Source organism: Nematolebias whitei, chromosome 17 (assembly GCF_014905685.2).
Source record: "Nematolebias whitei isolate Nwh7 chromosome 17, NemWhi1, whole genome shotgun sequence".
In the NCBI taxonomy this organism is placed as follows: domain Eukaryota; kingdom Metazoa; phylum Chordata; class Actinopteri; order Cyprinodontiformes; family Rivulidae; genus Nematolebias; species Nematolebias whitei.
This window is the reverse complement of record NC_056514.1, coordinates 26,012,893-26,024,973: the sequence shown is the minus strand read 5'-3', so window position 1 is coordinate 26,024,973 and position 12,081 is coordinate 26,012,893. Positions and strand designations below refer to the sequence as shown.

At 42.9% G+C, this 12,081-nt stretch overlaps 2 protein-coding genes across 2 annotated transcripts in view; one reads left to right on the top strand and one right to left on the bottom strand.

The window, feature by feature from the left end:
* The first annotated feature begins 2,990 nt into the window (after nt 1–2,990).
* Nucleotides 2,991–8,403, top strand: LOC119423619 (protein ADP-ribosylarginine hydrolase). The gene is made up of 8 exons (XM_037691022.1): nt 2,991–3,068; nt 3,389–3,503; nt 4,320–4,428; nt 4,730–4,828; nt 4,898–5,003; nt 5,373–5,639; nt 7,544–7,758; nt 7,840–8,403. Exons 1-8 carry the CDS (start codon nt 3,061–3,063, stop codon nt 7,986–7,988), a joined length of 1,068 nt encoding a protein of 355 aa, XP_037546950.1. The 5' UTR covers nt 2,991–3,060; the 3' UTR covers nt 7,989–8,403.
* A 58-nt stretch (nt 8,404–8,461) lies between these two features.
* atxn2l (ataxin 2-like) overlaps nt 8,462–12,081 on the bottom strand; it is a 15,432-nt gene continuing 11,812 nt past the window's right edge. Inside the window, exons 16-23 of the mRNA XM_037691432.1 lie at nt 11,846–11,974; nt 11,694–11,757; nt 11,318–11,499; nt 11,010–11,151; nt 10,808–10,917; nt 10,357–10,536; nt 9,171–9,339; nt 8,462–9,092 (exon numbers count right to left, since the gene is read on the bottom strand). Of these exons, the coding sequence (XP_037547360.1) occupies nt 9,043–9,092; nt 9,171–9,339; nt 10,357–10,536; nt 10,808–10,917; nt 11,010–11,151; nt 11,318–11,499; nt 11,694–11,757; nt 11,846–11,974 (1,026 nt within the window). The 3' untranslated portion in view covers nt 8,462–9,042. The remainder of the gene's footprint in view (nt 9,093–9,170; nt 9,340–10,356; nt 10,537–10,807; nt 10,918–11,009; nt 11,152–11,317; nt 11,500–11,693; nt 11,758–11,845; nt 11,975–12,081) is intronic.

The following is a 12,081-nucleotide window of genomic DNA, read 5'->3' as shown; positions in this document are numbered from 1 at the left end:
TAAACACGTGGACAAGTCTGGGAGTCAAAAGCAGAATTCACAGCTATAAATGCTGATGAGCATTATTTAATTAATTAATTCATTTAGCATTTGGCCTTTGTAAAGTTTAATAAATTATCTGCATGTGTCAAGAGAGCAGAAGTGTCTTTCTTTGAACTATTGACAGAATACATGTTGTGGGTGTGTTGCAGGTGTAGCGTCTCCTGTAATCCATCATGCTGAGGATACAGTGACTGACAGTGGACACATTAGATATGAGCTGCTTTAAACTCAACGCTCACAACGACAAAGAAGGTTCAGCACAAAAGACTGAAGCTTGACCTTTAAGCTATTTCTTTCATGTCGAACGGAAACTGTCTAGTTGTGAGCGTTTGGATTGATTCCGGCTGTCGTTTCATTCACACAGCTTCTAGAGAACATGCTGGGAGACAATGGTGTAGTGGGCTGTTGTGTGCATTATACAACTTAATAACCACAAAATGATGCATTAATGTGAGTTGATGTATTGCTTTAATACAAGAAAATTACAATTCAAGAGAAAAAACTGCCAGTATAAAAAAAAAAAGATACATACACACCTTTAGCTAAAATGTATGTGTTTATGTAAGAAATGCTGTCATTAATAACGACAGATACTAAAATACGGATTTAATGTTAAAATCATTCTGGTTGGAGCAGGATTACACTGAAAGCCAAGAAGCTGCACATAAAGGAGCAAAGGTGTGTGTGTGTGTGTGTGCATTTGGTCTTACACTGCCATCTACCTGTAGAGTTGTCATTTTATGCTTCTCAAAATTTTTGCCAGTTTTTCTTAAAAATTGTTCTAGCTTTGTTCTGGAAGTGCTGATTTCTTGCATTTGGGTCCTTTCACTGCACATTGTCACAGCTAAAATGAGTTTATTTGTCTTTGATTGTTTTGTTTTGTTGTTAAGTTTAAGACGTTTTATATGTTGTTTTTTACTGTATAATTATGAAATATATGGCAATATATTTTAAAGCAGGCGCAGGCAGGAGTGTGCATTTAACATGGAGGTATATGGTACAGAGGACGATTTCAGTGGAGAAACTTCATCTGATTTCGAAGATACCGTTGAGGACTCATCTGCAAGCAATGAAGAAGAAACTACAACAGCTCTTCCTGAAAATTTTTCTCGTGGAGGGCCTCTTCTATACATGTTTGAGCCACCATGATGGCAAGAAGAAGCAACTCCATGGGAAGACCCATCATCGCAGAAAGGACCTTATCGGCTTGAAATATTTTGCTTACCAGGGTAACCCTGGTTCTCTGAAAACTGAGTGAGGATTCTCACCATGAGAAACACCTTCAGGCATGACCAATCATGGATGCTTCAATACCATGTTTGTCACTGACAAACCAATACATGCTTAGCATGGGGCACCCCTCCCCTTTATAAGAGCCCCTGTCCTACGTTTGGCATTCACAATCATGTGTATTTCTTCCACATGACCATTCAAGCAGGGCAGTGTGGTGAGATACCTCACTCAGTCTAGTCCACATCCAGGTGGTAGAATGTAATGGAAGTACTGTATTTTCCGGCATATAAGTTGTTCCGGAGTATAAGTTGCATCAGTCAAAAACAGCATTATGAAGAGGAAAATAACATATATGTCACATTTATTATGCATCACTGCTGACCCATCACGTTTGTTATGCATTTATTTAATGGTCAAAACAGCTTCATTTCACCTGGGCGGTGAGGCACCATCCATCCATTCATCCATCCATCGCAGCCGGAGCTGCTAGCTCTCCAGAGTTCCTCCGCCTCAACCAGCTGAGTGAAGCGAGTGTGCACAGGACTCGCTGTTGCAGTTGTTAGAAATTTAAAGCGTCAGTCAAAAAACATGTTATGAATGTGGGAATAAAAACATATAAGTCGCAGGACTGATCAATCTATGCAGAAAAACTGTGACTTATACTCCTGTTGGAATAAATCCATGATAGTTGACTGACACTCCCAGTAGAACCTACCAGTGTTTGATTGCACTGCGTTATGCTCGGCTTTCCTCCAGACTTGTAAAACCTACCAGGGTAGCAAATGCTTCTGAGGCACAGAGGTGTTCCTCCTCTCTCTCAAAATCCTCCATGTTCTCCATCCTCTCAGTGTGCACAGCTGAAGAGCTGGGTTGTACATGTTGTAGGCAACTGTGGATGTCAATCAATAAGTTCATGACTTTTTGCTGAAACACTGAAATAAACATTTTCTTGATTACGATGGCTCTCTCTCCAACAGCAAGGTTGACAATAATTTTTTCAAAGTGTCTCACTGCTACCTGATCAATAGTTACCATCCTAAGGTAATGGGAATGCCCAGCTTCCATTTTCTGATCTGGAAGTGTGATCGCAGCACCTGGAGGTGTCATTGCAGCACTTGGACCTGGACCTGGAGATGTCATCGAGGCGCCTGGACCGGATGCTGGATCCACTGCCTGACGTAGTACCATATCAATTTAACAACTGAAACAACCAGAAGAAGCTACTGTTACTGATGTGGTGCCTTTTGTTGTTTCTTTACCTGCAGCAATAGCCATCTCTAATTTCGTCACAACTGTATGTCGAGATCCTGAAAAAAAATTCATATTTCACAATCATTTCATATAAATGTTAACAACCAGCCAATACATCATCGATTTAAGTGTATAAATAAATCATGAGGAATTTGACCTAGTTAAGTATATAATTTAACCAAGTGTATTGGGATTAAGCGTGATACAGAGCATTAATAACTGTGCCACTTAAAAGTAAATTTTTTTTTTTTTTTTAATTCAGAACTTCTGTAGCTGCATAATATTCTCCACATTTAGATTACATGTCCCAAAAGTACTGTTAAATTATCCTTTTCACCATTATTTAGGTGCATTCCCACAAAAACGAGTGTGGTTTAAAACCTTAATTTGGACTGGGTCCGTCGCCTGAAGTCGTCCGGAGTGCTGAGCAGCCCGTTAACATCCGTTCCGTTAGCAGCCTCTGCTTGAGCCTCGGTGTCAACTGAAGTGAGTGACCGTCTCGTGAGGACTGATTTCGGGGTACGACGCGCTGATATGGACCGGTGAGCCCGTAACGCTGCGGAGAAACAAAATTTTGGTCATAAAACTAATCTTAAATAACGTAATTATTTATGTATCCTGACTTCGTAATTTCTTCTAACGCACTACCTTACAGCCTAAACAAGTCAGCCTATGTTTATTTGTTTATGTCCCCCTTAAACACAAATTACACATAAATCTTTACTTCTAAAATATGCTAACTTTTTAAAAAGGTTAGTGTTAAACTTGTTTAGCAGAATCTTCAGTGTTTGCAGTCCTGCAGCTGAAGTTTACTCCAACAATACACCTGAAAAATGTACAAATGTTGTTTTTGTGTGAACAGATTTGCTTCTGTGGAGCAGTATAAGGCAGCCATGGTGCTGAGTGGTGCTGGTGATGCTCTGGGCTACAGAAACCAGCTGTGGGAGTACAACGAGTCTGGACCAGCTATTCACAAGGTTAGTACTGTATTAAGGTATTTATTGCAGTGGTGGGATGCATCTCAAACAACGATGAGTCCAGCTACAGGAAGGAGGTGGAACACCTGGAGAGCTGGTGCAGGAAGAACAATCTTCACATCAGTGTGAAGAAGACGAAGGAGATGATCATGGTTTTCAGACGGAGCAAACGCATCTAACCCTCCCTGAATATGGGAGGATCTGTGGTGGAAGTGGTCTCCAGCTACAAGTACTTGGGTGTACACATGAATGACAACCTCAGCTGGAGCAACAACACCATCAGCCTGATCAAGAAAGCTCATCAGAGACTCTGTAGTTCCTCAGGCGGCTGAGACGAGCTGGTCTGGGAAGCTCAGTCCTCACCTACAGGTGTGCAGTGGAGAGCATCCTGTGCTCCAACATCAACGTGTGGCATGGAGGCTGCACAGCTGCAGAAAGAAACTATTTGCAGAGAGTGGTGAAGGCTGCACAGAAGTCTGTTGGAGTCAGCCTCCCCACCATCACAGACATTTACACCTGCAGATGCAGGAAGAGGGCCACCTGCTTCATGAAGGACCCCACTCACCCAGCACCTAGGATTTAGTGTATTTCTTAGATCCTTATTTACTGTTTCTTTGTATACTTTATATTTTGCTATTTTTGGGTGTAACTGGGACCCTGTGTATATAATTTCGTTCCACCTCATGTATCATGTGATGGAAACGACAAAGTTGACTCGAACTTGTATTATACACAAGATGTGGGGCTGCAGACAGTTTTAAATGTTACTAGATAAAGTCTACAAAACAAATCCTCTCTCCTCTTCTGAGCCTGTAGGAGCTGCAGGAGCTGGGCGGCTTGAAGAACATCAAGGTTCAACTTCCTGATTGGCCCGTGAGCGACGACACTGTTCTGCATCTGGCAACAGCTGAAGGACTGGCAACTGGTGAGAAAATCCTCTGGAAAACATCTCCAGTTTGTGTCTGTGTTTTGCTCCGGATGAGGATTTGATTGGATGAATCAGACCTCATCAGGACACAGCCTCACTCCGTCCTCTTCAGAAACACCAGCTAAAGGTTAAATCTAATTTCCAGTCTTGTCTTGATTTGCTGCTCTAATAGAGCTTCGTACAAAAGCAGGAAATTCAACTTGACCTTTGCTGTGAGAAGGCAAAGACTGGGTTTGTGCATAAGTTAATTACATTTTTTAAAGTTTGCAGTTTCAACATGATACTGTGTCCCTCACAGGGAAAACAGGGGAGGATCTCCTTCATGAGGTGGCTGCTCGTTACGTGGAGGGGATGAAAGACATGGAGGGGAGGAAACCTGGGCCTTCAAGCATTTTGGGTAAATTTGTGATGTAAAGTCGTGTCACATTTGCGGTTTGCTAAATGTAGCAGTAACGTTCTCGTTCAGGTGTATCCCAACTAAGACCAGGAGAAGAAGGAGGCTTCAGAGTGCCGTATAACCCCGAGGGGACGGGCTGTGGAGCAGCCATGAGGTCCATGTGCATCGGCCTGAGGTGAGACATTTAACTTGAGGACGCAGGTTTAATAATATCAGCTGTTCTGGATGCAGTCCAGTTTTGTCTCTTTTCCTTTTTCCTGAGGCCTTGTTTAGTTTCATGGATTTGTGCAAACTAATTAATATAAAATGACAAAACAAGTCAAATTGTTGGTTATCTTTACTTGAGATGAGATGTATAAAATAAAACATAACCATGAAAGTAAGTTTACTAAAATCCCCTGCACATTGGTTTAGTTAGTCAATAGTGTTCTACCATTTAAATTTAATTTACAATTTATACTAGACGATACTTACTGCATGTAGCCTTAATTTAGCGTTCGATTGTATTTTAACAAGCGGCTCCAAACTTTAACCCTGAGCACAGGTATCCGAGGCCTGTCCAGTTGTTGTCGCTTGTGGCCGTTGCCGTGGAGACGGGCAGGATGACTCATCCTCACCCCACTGGTTTCCTGGGAGCCGTAGCCTCGGCTCTTTTCGCTTCATACGCCGCCCAGCGCAGGCCCATCACCACCTGGGGTCTGGGCCTGATCAACGAGGCCTGTCCCATAGCGAGGAAGTTCGTTCAGGATCGGGGCTTCGCCGTGGAGGAGACGGAGAGAGACTGGAGCTACTTCTGTGACAAGTGGCAGTGGTATGAGCAGTCGAGCTTTGCGAGGCTTCTGAAAGGCTGTTTTAGCTTCGAGGTTAACAAATGGTGACTCGGCTAAATGTTTCCAGTCAGCGGCACATTCATCATTTATGTTCTGAACTGCAGCCTCTTCTAGAAACAGATTGTTAAACATCAAACTTGCATTCTGAGGTCAGGATTAGGCCTGTCAAGATAAACAATGAATCAATTAATCGCACAATTAATGAAAATTATCAACCTCATTTTCATTTATCAACTTTATCGTTTCTTCATGTCTCTCTCTTTCTAATGAAGACGCTGGATGATAAAAAGCTCAACTCCAGTGCTCTTCATTGACACACACACACCTTCTCTTTTCTCTTTAAAATCTGTTTTGACCGTCCAAAATCACATTTTTGGATCTTTAAAAGCAGCTAAGCTGAGAAGTTTCGCTAACAGGCCGACCTCGGGGAAAAAACCCTCCGTCTTGTTGAAGCTCCAAAATTCAGTTGAAACCCGTGCCTTCGTATAAAAAGTTATTTTTCCTCTGCTAAAAGAAGCTGAGAACTCGTTTACTGATTTTTTTTTTTTTTTATTAAAAACTTTGTGTGAACAATAGTATGCTAAAGAGCTAAAACCACACTGCGCGTCCACCATTTTGAGAACCGAACAAAAGGAGAGACAGCCCATGTCACATCAAGGGGCCTCCCTCCCATTCTTCTTAGAGACACTACTCACTCCCTCATTATCCATCCTTCAGTTCAGTCTTATACTGTCATCCGGTGGTAAAAAAAAAGTGCTACATGCAAAACAAATTTAACATTTTAAATTTGACAATAATTACTATCCATCCATCCATCCATCATCTTTACCCGTTTATTCCATTTTGGGTCACGGGGGTCGCTGGTGTCCATGTCCACCAATCACTGTGCGAGGGGCGGGGTACATCCTGGACGGGTCGCAAGTCCATCACAGGGACACATAGAGACAAATGAGACAAACAACCATTCACTCTCTCACTCACCCCTAGGGACAATTTAGAGTTACCAATCAGCCTAACATGCATGTTTTTGGTCTGTGGGAGGAAACCGGAGTACCCGGAGAAAACCCACGCATGCACGGAGAGAACATGCAAACTCCACCCAGAAAGGCACCTGGACCGGGGTTTGAACCAAGGACCTGCTTGCTGAGAGGCAGCAGCTCTACCAGTTGCGCCACCGTGCTGCCACAACAATTACTAATTATTTTCAAATTTCAAACAATATTATCGTTTATCGCAATCATTTCTGAGACAATTAATCGCCCAGCAAAATGTGTTATCGTGACAGGACTAGTTGGGATATTCAAGAATGTTGGGAAGTGGAAAAATTTAATTGTCATTGCTGGTCTTGTGTCAAAATGACTGCTGACAAAAACATTTAGCTACATCTCTAAAATTCAGAAAAGTTGATCCGTTTCAGTAATTTGATTCAAGAAGTGAAACGTATCAGATTCCTTATGCACAGGGTGATATTTTAAGTTTCTTTGTTGACCTTGATGATTATGGCTTACAAATAACCCAAAACTCAGTTCCTCAGAATATTAGATTACATAAGACCATTTATAAATCATTTTTAATACAGAAATGTTAAAATAAACTATTTACCACGCAGAATTTGCTCCAAGTACTTGGTTGGGGCTCTTGTTGCATAAATTACTGTCAGTGCAGCGTGGTGTAGAGGCTGTCAGCCTGTGGAGCTGCTGAGGTGTTCTGGAACAACCCAGTGGACCAACAGAAGCAGATTACCTGGCTCATGCCTTGTTATGTACTTCATGCAATATTCTAATTTCAGATAAATAGAAATTTGGGCCATCGTCGACATTAATCATCAAAATAATAAATTTTGTGTAGTTTTTCCTCACTTCACTCATGTTGTGTCCGTCTGCAGGTATCTTGATCAGAGGGGCATCTCTAATGGAGTGGGACCCATGAACTGGCCCTCTGCCTACGGTCCAGCTGAGAGAGACGAGGCCTACAAGACCTTTAGCCTGTCTGGTTGGGCGGGACGCAGTGGACACGATGCCCCAATGATCGCGCTCGATGCCCTGCTGGCAGCTGGCTCCGACTGGGAGGAACTGATGAGCCGAGCTGCCTTCCATGGAGGTCGGTGATTCCGTATTTGATTCATGAATAAGACTATCCAGTCTCATCACTCGCACCGTTTGTCTCCATCTTTCTGTTCAGGCGACAGTGACAGCACAGCTGTGATCGCCTGCTGTTGCTGGGGTCTCCTCTACGGCACCGAGGGGGTCCCTGAAAGCAACTATAGCAATTTGGAGTACCGGGACCGACTGGAGGGGTGCGCCGAGCAGCTGTACGCTCTGTCACGTTGATGAGATGGTAACGACCTGCAGCCTGAACCAGTAATGTACTGACCATAGTGAAGAGAGACTAGGATACGCTAACACAGAACGAGCTGACACTGAGCCACTGCACGTGTACTGGCACACTAACCCAAAGAACCATTTCTGGAACAAGGACAGTGTTGACTGTAGTTGAGAGCTCCCTCTAGTGGTCACTTGAAAATAAAATGCTAATTCAAACTGTCCCCTAGGAAGAAATCATCTCATTCTGCCAACATGTGACAACAGTAAATGTTTAGAGCCCCTCAAATTAATGTGCTCTCGCTTTATACGAATGGAAAATACATTTCAGTCTCAGTAATGCTGCTGTTTTGTGCAATAATGGTGACATGTATGTCCATGGGACATCGTTTCACAGCTGATACAATAAATGGAAAAAAAATCATTGTAGTTGAGTTGAGAACTTTATTTTTTTAGTCATAGTTTTTAATTTTTTTTTGTCTTGTCCATTTTTTATTAATTATATTTTCCTACAGGAGAAGATGGGCAAAGGGGTGGTCTTAACTATTAGATTGAGTTTTTAAAAAAATTCTAAAAATCCCCTCATGTCTTCACATCCCTCCTGTCTTGCTGTAGTCCTAAGATTCTTATGGCAGTCTTTGTTTAACATTTGTGTTCTGGTATTCACAAAACCTTATGGTTAAAAACACATTTCTGGAAGGGAGAAAAGAAAAGTCTGCTGCTGTTTTTCCACCTGGTTTTCTTTCTCCTACGGGTCCACCCAGCAAGGTGCCTCATGGCTAAAAGAAAAACTGGGAAGAAGCTGGAGGGAACAGCGCAGCAGGAGGGGTTGGATGCTGCTGCGGTCCTCTCGACTTCATCATTACCATTAAAAATGTCCTCCTTGTTTGGGGCTGACGGTGAGATTTGTTCTGATGGACATCATTACAGCAGAACAGTACGGTGTTGCGAGGGCTCTTCTCTCCATATGATTCTGAGAATTTTTTTGAGCTGTGTTTTTCTGGACTTCATGTGCAACAGGCCGGGTGAGAAAAGTTCAGGACGTCACAGAGGCAGAGAGGTTTTAATTTCCAGGTGGGTGGAAGGAAGCAGGGTGAGTTTGTACCTGCATCGCTGTGGGAGGGAAACAAAAACTGTCAGGCCAGTCAGATTCAACTTTAAGACTGATGACGGTGTTAACCTAGTTCCTACCTTGTGGGTGTCCTATGTAAAAGTGCTGGTGTGCTCCTTGCTGAGGTCCGTGCTGAGGGTGCTGGGGCACTCCGCCGGGACCCTGCTGAGGAGTCTGCAACATTACTAACTGGGGCTGACCATGGCTGCCTGAGTGGTGAGGACCTGGCATGGCTCCTTGGACGTGGGCCTAGAGAGGTTGGGAAAAATTTGAGGAAGTGGTAACGTCAAAACTAGAGAAACTGCTTTTTCTGCAAAACTGAAAATGTGAATGCTGTTTGCTGAATGACTGAAGAAATTTGCTAAAGAAGCTAAAATTGAGTTGGTAAAGCTACAAGAAGCAGAACACTAGCTACAAATTAAATGTAACAAAGCTCTAGCTAAAAAGTAAAGGCCGCAAAACTAGCCAAGAAAATGCTATAAAATAGTGAAAATCATCAATACATTAGCTAAAAGTAGGAAAAAACATAAAATTGAAAGAACCGCATCCCTAGGTAAAAGCTAAAAGTACCAAAATGCTAGTTAAAAGCTCAAAACAGTGAAAGGCTAGCTAAAGGCTAAAAGTAGCAAAACAATATACCATAGTTAAGAGCTAAAAAAGTCAAAGACAAAAATGTGAATGAATTAGAAGTCTCAATGTATGAAGGAGAAACAATTTGTAAATAAAGTTAAACACTTTGGTTTTTATAACTTTAAAAGTATTAAACATCAGACTAAATCAGTGGTTCCCAACCCTGGTCCTTGAGGATAACCGTCCTGCCTGTTTTACTTGTTTACATACTTTGACGCACCTGATTTTTTTATTCAACCTTTATTTATACATGTTAGTCCCATTGAGCCTTGGGGACTCATTTACAAGAGACCTGAATGAATGGGTGATTAAGAAGCTTCTGCAGAACTTTACTGAATCAGGCGTGTTGGAGCAGAAAACAACTGAAACATTCAGGGTGGTGTTCCTCAGGGACCCGTGTTGGGAATCACTGGCTTAAATGTTCTGAATGAGCCAACGTTTTTGATACTTGAATGATTAAAATACCACAAAGTATGCAAATGTAGTTACATGTTTACAAAGGTAGGGAAGAAAAGAAATAATAAAGAGAAACCAGAATGCTGATTTAGCAATCACACAAAAAATCTGTTCCACTTAAGAGTCTCTGCAGGTCTAATCAAGAATTTACCTCTATGGTAGTGAAAAATGAAACCATACCTGTGCTAGCTGCCCCAAGGGGTAGGTTGACGGGATGCCCTGGTGGCTGTGGATACTGTAGCCCTGGATGGGGTAAGAGCCTTGTGGAGACGTGTGACCTGGAGCCATGTTGGGGGGTGTGGGTGCCGACAAGGGACCTGAGTGGTACAATGACTGAGGCTGAGGGCCCGACTGGGTGTTCTGCAAACAAGATGTTGGTTTGTTCAATAAATAGATGGAGCTAAACAAGAGGGAGGGGCTGAACTCATGCTTCCATCAAGAAACAAGACCAAAGCTCGTTCAACAAGTACTGTACTACAAAATGTGCTTTAAGCCTGTTAAGGTGCTAAACAGCACTGAAGTGTAATTAAAACAAGAATGATGGGTCATTTTAAGTGATGGGTAAACAATCTTAGCATAAACTGGGTTGCAGCCCAAGCATTAAGGACCATTAACGATGGGGGAGCCTCACCTGTCCAGGGCTGGGGGCAGCATGCTGGGGTGGGGGCTGGTTGCCTGTTGGGGTACTGGAAGGCTGAGGATGATGAACTGCACCCGAGTGATGAGAGAACGACTGTGGAGCTACACAGAAAGCAAAAACGGCAGCAGAGTTAAGTTAGATCTGTCGAGGCAGGACGTTGGACTGACCACTTCTTGTAGAAGTTTTAATTTACCATAGATGCCCTGCTGTGGTCCTTGAGATCCATCACCCTGTGAAGGGAACTGAGGAGCTCCAGGTGGACCGAGAGCTTGTGGATGAGGACCACCACCTTGACTTATCATCCTCGCTCCACTCTGAAGCATGGAGTACATTGGCTGTGGTGGAAGACAGAAAAAAAATCTTAAATAAAAGTACTTTTATTATCCATTTATCCACAAGTCATTTCCCAATAAGCATTCAGCACAAATTAAACTGCTTTGTTTGTTAACTATTTGAAACTGGAGTAACAAGTGTACGAGGCTTGGGCCCAGTGCGTTCTACCTGTCCAGGGTAGGGTGCCATGGCCTGGAGGACCTGCTGATGGCCGTACTGCTGGGGGTTGTACTGAAGATAGGACTGAGGGTAGGGGGACGCCACCAGAGGAGCTCCAGCAGCTGATGCAGCAGCTTGAAGCATTGGTGGTGCTGAAGTACCATGATCAGAGCGTGGAGCCACTACTGATCCTGGTGAAAGGAGGAAAAAAGATGAGAACAACAAAAACTTTGGAGGCAAAGCTCTGATAATTTTACTTCCTTATACAGAGAAAAGACAAAAGTTGAAAGAAGCACAAAGTGTGGATTTTATTCAAGAGAGGCAGAGCGAACAGTTTATAAACGTGATGGACTTAATGCAGCAAGCCTGACCAAATATTATTTACCTTTGGTCCTGGGGTATTTTCCTTGGTTAACTGTGGACATTGTGTACTGGTACATTTGTGGGGGCTGAAAAAAGTGTCAATAAAATGTTCCAGTTATTTCACTGAGATTTTAGTAAGAAAAAGTGACCAAAGTTCAGTTTTTGCTCACATACCTGCACAGGGTGGATCTGTGAAACATAGGAGAGGTAGGGAGTATTATAGAGCTGGCTGCCTGGGTGCTGCAGGACCACCGGGCTTGGAGGTGTTGGACGGGGTGGGGTGGGTGCTGTGTTGGGCTTCGTCTATAGGACAGCGAAACATCAGGTTTTATTTTATTTAAAGCATTTCGTCCACATTTCATGGCTAGACACTTAAATTATGTTTGAATCATCAGAAAACACAATTTCTT

Coding starts and splice junctions, on each gene's coding strand:
- LOC119423619 (XM_037691022.1), top strand. Junction 4,829..4,897: donor TGGGCCTTCAAGCATTTTGG/GTAAATTTGTGA, acceptor GTTCTCGTTCAG/GTGTATCCCAACTAAGACCA. Junction 5,640..7,543: donor TTCTGTGACAAGTGGCAGTG/GTATGAGCAGTC, acceptor GTCCGTCTGCAG/GTATCTTGATCAGAGGGGCA.